The following is a 5577-nucleotide window of genomic DNA, read 5'->3' on the forward strand; positions in this document are numbered from 1 at the left end:
CCAAATACACAAAATAATGATCTTTAAAAAAGCATCATATGACCCCTTTAAATAAAAACGACTGGGTGGATTTTTATCATTATAGGGTGGATGTGTAGTTGTGTACACACACTGCCAACACACATTTATGTTCAAACAACATGCCCAGTGTGCTGTGATTGACTAAACCACCTCTAGTGCGCGTCTAAACGTCCCGCTCCTCACCTCAACGGCATGTGCTCCGGCTGTATTGTAAACAAGGCGTCGTTAATATCGCTTATCAGTTTGAGCAATGGTAGGCCTATGTTTTTTGTTTGTTGTTGTCTCATACTTTTAGATATGCTGTTATTTGTAAATGCTACTGCTTATGTTAGCTTTTAATATACGGTTTTATCCTGATTAAAGCTTTAATACAGTACGGCAACCCCACGCGCGTCCATGTTTAACGCTTCTCATAGCAATGTGAAAATAAGTGTATAATTGTAACAGTTCATTTTTGGAGCTGAGCTGAATGAGAGAGAGAGAGAGAGAAAGAGAGAGAGAGAGAGAGAGAGAGAGATGCAAAGCGTGTGCAGAGCAGGGGGACGCGAAGAACATTATTAAGAACCACTGCTTTAGAACATTGATTTTGATACTTGTGAATCCATTAGAATCGTTAGAAGACAGAATCGCGATTCATATATGAACAGATTAATTTGCAATCAAATCAGCAGATTCTGTATGGAACCACCCATGGGCAAATGTTGCTAAATTCCTTTCTATTTGCTTAGCAAATTCTCACTATTTTTTTTTAAATCACATTTTCACTTTGTAGTGCACAGATAGAAACGTGTGTAAATAACTGGAAACTCTTACCCCAGGCTGAGGAAGTTCAAACTTTGCCGGTGACCTATAAGGAGTAAAAGAACAAATAATTAATTCAGGTCACCAGGGTACACACAGCTCCATTTTGACCCATAGGCCTATGCTCACATTATTTGTTCAAAACGTGTGGATTTTTAGTCTTCATTTGCTTCAGCACTGTAAGTCAAGATAAGTCTAATTAGTGAACGTCAATAAAGTTGTGTGTGTACATAAACAGTCAGTGGGTGTGAGGGCTCCTCCCAGCACTGAGTTTACATGAGGTCTGAGCCTAATTAAAACTAGCTAGTGTGGGCCGCCTGACACAGCATTCATGAACAGACAAGCCCCTCAATCTCATTCATAACACACCCTTTATCCAGCAACTCTAAGCATGAGCCCAGCAACCAAACACAAACTTTTAAATTAGCCTTCAGCAATCACTGATGACACTGTCACAGCTCTTCTCAGACACACCTTTGACCCCAGTCATGCTGTGATAACAAGAACGGGTGGATTTTTCTATACTTAACAACAAGTAGACTCGTTCTTCATAAAAGAGCAATTATTTTTCTGAAGTTTCAAGTCTTCAAATCTTTGTTCACACTGAGAATCTGAGTCACTGGGTTTCTGAGTCATCCGGGCTCCTTTTCTGAAAATAGCGGTCATGTTTGTGACTAAAACACTCTGTCAAACAAGTCTAAATACATGATTTACAAAATGTAAGACAGTAATTTTATAAACTGTTTGAATTAGTAGAGAATGGTACTTGAATACAGTGGGAAAATTGCAAACTGGATGACACTCTCCTAAAATCAGGTACATAACCTCTAGTGCTGGAAATGGCTGAGAATCACTGGAGGGACATATTTCATATTTTTAAACCACAGATGCAGAAAATCCTACTATATTTATGTATGAAATTTGCATAGTGTTTGGAGGCTATTTCATGGATAAAAGAAGTACTCTATATTTTAATGTGGACTCCATCCCCCACATTTCCAGACCTGATATGCTTATATTATTCCAAAACTCAACCTTAATGACTTCCCTTCCTCAAAGGAACACACTAAGAAAGTTCTTTTTAGAATTTTAAAGCCTTTAAAGGGGTCATATGATGCTGCTAAAAAGAACATTATGTTGTGTATTTGGTGTAATGCAATGTGTTTATGCGGTTTAAGGTTCAAAAAACACATTATTTTCCATATAATGTACATTATTGTTCCTCCTCTATGCCCCGCCTTTCTGAAATGTGTCGATATTTACAAAGCTCATCGTTCTAAAAAAGTGAGGTGTGCTCTGATTGGCCAGCTATCCAGTGCATTGTGATTGGCCGAATACCTCAAGCATGCTGCAGGGCTGCGGCTCTCCAGGACCGACGTTCGCCACCCCTGCCATAGACACATTAGGCTACTGGTTCAGGAAACGGTCCTCATACATCCTCCATAAAATGCGCAGCAAACATCTGAATATTTGGTTTGAACTGTTCTGGAACAGTGTTGTAAATACAACTTAACCACTGATTTCTAGTCCTGTCCTCTTTTGGAAGGCCAAATAAATTAGTTTCGCTTTCACAACGAAACGCACAGCGACTCCACAACATGGCAGCAGCGGCAACAGCGAACACTTGGTTCAGGTGACAGCACCAAAACAACATAACAGCAACATCATCTGAACGCTGCGTGTCAAGGCGAGACTGTGGCTATGGTTCAAAACCACTCAGCTGACTCGAACAGCCAAAAAATACTTTCTAGGTAGAGAGCTCACTAATGCAAAAATCATATGACTTTATGTATCCACATAAAAAACGGTATATGGCTGTACAGAAGCAGTAAATCTATAAACAAGCAATGGAGCAACTGTTGACAGCTTTGACAGGCGCAGGTTCATTCTCCATTCACAAGACGGACATCAGACATCAACCTGACGCATTAAGAATAATATGCATTTTGTTATATTGAAATGAAACTCACGCATGAGGTGAGGGAGTGAAGTTGACATCCTCCGCCGCATCGTAAAACTCCTCCGTGTCGCTGGTGTCCGACGCCATTAAGCCCGGGCTGCATACAGAGGCCGCCGCCACTGCTGCTGTTTCAGCAAACGAGGAAAAAGACCCAGAGCTTGTGAACCAGAAAACGGGAAAATAAACGTCTGACACGTATCTGAATTTGCTCCTGGTGCGCCTCTGTCTATGGCATGAGTGCTGGGAGAGGCCGCTCCGCTCACCTGGATGTACGATAACGCAAGCAGACACACGGCCTAGATTACACGATCTCAGACAGCGGGGTTGAGTTTTATTTTTTTTAAAGCAAAATCAGCAGGTTATGTCGATCTAATCAGGCGGTAATGCAATGTGAAGGTCCGCCCGAAGCTTTCCGTGCGGACTGTAAGTGATCCTAGCATGTCGGGAAGATCCCCTACCGGGATTTATGATCGAAAACAAAACGAGAGGAGGAAGAGAAACGGCGACAGGTCTTCTCGCGCACACCGAAGTCTCGCACTATCTCGCGGTGTTTGGAGGCATGATCCATGGACAGCTGATCTGTACGGACTGAGCTTGTTCCGATGAATCCTTGATCAGTGAAAGAGATAGATAGATAGATAGATAGATAGATCTCGCCATGAATATATACCCTTACGAAAATTAACCATGGTTTTACTACAAATTAAAGCAAAAAACAATGGTTACTATAGTTAAACCATGGTAACCACAAATTAACAATGGTTTTGCTACACTCACTATAGTTTAACAATGTTATTTGTAGTAAAACTGTGGTTATACAAATGGTAATCAATACGCCAAAAAACCATGGTTACTACACTTTTACTACAATAAAACCATGGTTAACTTTCTGGAATGGAGTTAAGAAGAAAATAAATAAACAGACAGACAAACAGACATATTTGTAAATATATAGTGCATTAATTCCACAACATTCTCAATTATCACAATATATTACAGTGCACAGTTCTTTTAAATTAGCAAAATTTGACAAATCACACTTAACTACAGTCTACAGCTGACGAATTTGCTATAAAGTTGCCTTAATTATGACATTATCTCATCTTGAATTGCTAATACCAGGTGAGTGATAATAATGCTTTTATAGATCCCACAGTCAAGCTGTAGTACGATCTACTCATCAAAGTATATTAGTAAACAATACGGTGATGTCATGCCGAACAGTGCTTTTTATACATTTAGATTTATACAGTACCGTCCAATAACATCCCGACTGTGGAAGAATCAACCAATCACTGCGTGCATCCCTGCGTCATGAACCTCTTTTGGTAACGGAAGTTTTTAGTGTCAAGAATTGATTGACACGAACGTAAACCAATCAGCAAGGCGTACGGCACGTATTCATTTGAGGCCACAGCCAATGAAAAACAAGAGAGGAGGGGCTTTGTGAGGTCCATGAGTAGAGTGGATTTGGGGGTCTAAGAAGAAAACAAGGGTAAATTCCGGAGGTTGTGGTAAGTCGAAACGGCTTTTAAAAGTTTATTTGTTTAGTATTCTATCTGACAAACTGACATATCGGTGGCATATACGCAAAGATACATATCATTCAATACGAAAAGTAGCTTGTTGTCAGCTGAAGCTAACGTTAAATGTAGCAGCAGCAGAAGCAAAGCTGCGAATGGGGAGCCATGCTTCAGGTTTGATCTTTTATTCATAAGAGCTGAGCTGAGCTTTCAAGAACGGACTAAGCCAGAAGCAGGGCTACATTCACAGCTCCGGTTCTGCCGCTAGACTGGTGTCAGCGCGGGCGAGAGGCGGGTTCTGTTTGTGGTTAGTGTGTTAGTTCCCACATAAACATCAGCAGACATGTCGCCAAGAGTCTCTTCCACAACCCCAAACTCTGTGTCTGAACTAACGACGAGTACGTTACTACAAACACAACGCCCTGTCAAAACGAAGTGCTGCTAACAAATAGATGTCTTGTTTCTGTTCATTTAGGGCCACTATGATTATCTACTAGTTGTTTCGGCTGGACCCCTGCTGTTCTGTTGGTGACCAGAGCTGTTTTCGTTTTGTTTGTGTTTGGCCTCACTTTCTAACACGCATTTCAACTTTCTTTGTGCTGTTGTTATAAATTAATTTGGTAAAAGAAAAATTTTAATTTTAATTTTAATTTAAATAGAACCTGTTTGATTCAGTATGTTAAAAGTTACTCAGTTTTATATATTTTTGGTGTCTGCATCAGATTGAAGTCCATATATCAACCAAACTGAGTAATTAAGGACAATCTAACCAAATAACTCTTGCTAAGTTGTTGACCCTGTTATCAAACAGCTTTTGATGACTTCTAAATTCATTTTCGTAGCTCAAGATACTCAGCAGCTACTTGCTCTGGCTGTCAGAGTGTGACAAAAGTTGAGCTCAATTATTAAGAGCGTGATTCAGAGCAGCTGGGGGCTGTAAGGGCCACCATGGCATGTGCTCATATGCCATGACAACAGTAACATAACACTAATAGCTAAAAACAAGCCCTTCTACCAGGGGCCTCTGGCTGAAGACTTAATTTAGCGTATGTTTGGTGTTGTGTATTGTCCTGGCGGTGTCATTTGTTGCTTTTATTTTCTTGAGGAAGCACATGGTTTGACGTGACGTCAAGGCACTTATAATTTTTTTATATATTTTTTAAACTAAAGCCATTCAATGGAGTGTATTGTTTATATTTGCCTCAGACGTGAACATATAGCTAGTAACAGAACTATGAATACTCGTTTATGGGGACTACAGTTCCACACTGC

General features: G+C 40.3%; 1 protein-coding gene across 6 annotated transcripts in view; it reads right to left on the reverse strand.

Moving 5' to 3' along the window:
• wdr44 (WD repeat domain 44) overlaps nucleotides 1–4094 on the reverse strand; it is a 17277-nt gene extending 13183 nt beyond the window's left edge. For 2 of the 6 annotated variants that reach the window (XM_016560552.1, XM_016560551.1), the window contains exons 1-3: nucleotides 4038–4094; nucleotides 2793–2907; nucleotides 835–868 (exon numbers count right to left, since the gene is read on the reverse strand). In XM_016560552.1, the coding sequence (XP_016416038.1) occupies nucleotides 835–868; nucleotides 2793–2907; nucleotides 4038–4050 (162 nt within the window). In that variant the 5' untranslated portion in view covers nucleotides 4051–4094. Of the gene's footprint in view, nucleotides 1–834; nucleotides 869–951; nucleotides 1000–2792; nucleotides 2911–3045; nucleotides 3322–4037 lie in introns of those variants that run through there. The other 4 variants (XM_016560556.1, XM_016560553.1, XM_016560554.1 and 1 more) reach the window with 4 other exon arrangements.
• Between the last annotated feature and the right edge of the window lie 1483 nt (nucleotides 4095–5577).

The sequence above is a fragment of the Sinocyclocheilus rhinocerous genome, unplaced genomic scaffold, assembly GCF_001515625.1.
Source record: "Sinocyclocheilus rhinocerous isolate Xijiao unplaced genomic scaffold, SAMN03320098_v1.1 scaffold77, whole genome shotgun sequence".
NCBI lineage: Eukaryota > Metazoa > Chordata > Actinopteri > Cypriniformes > Cyprinidae > Sinocyclocheilus > Sinocyclocheilus rhinocerous.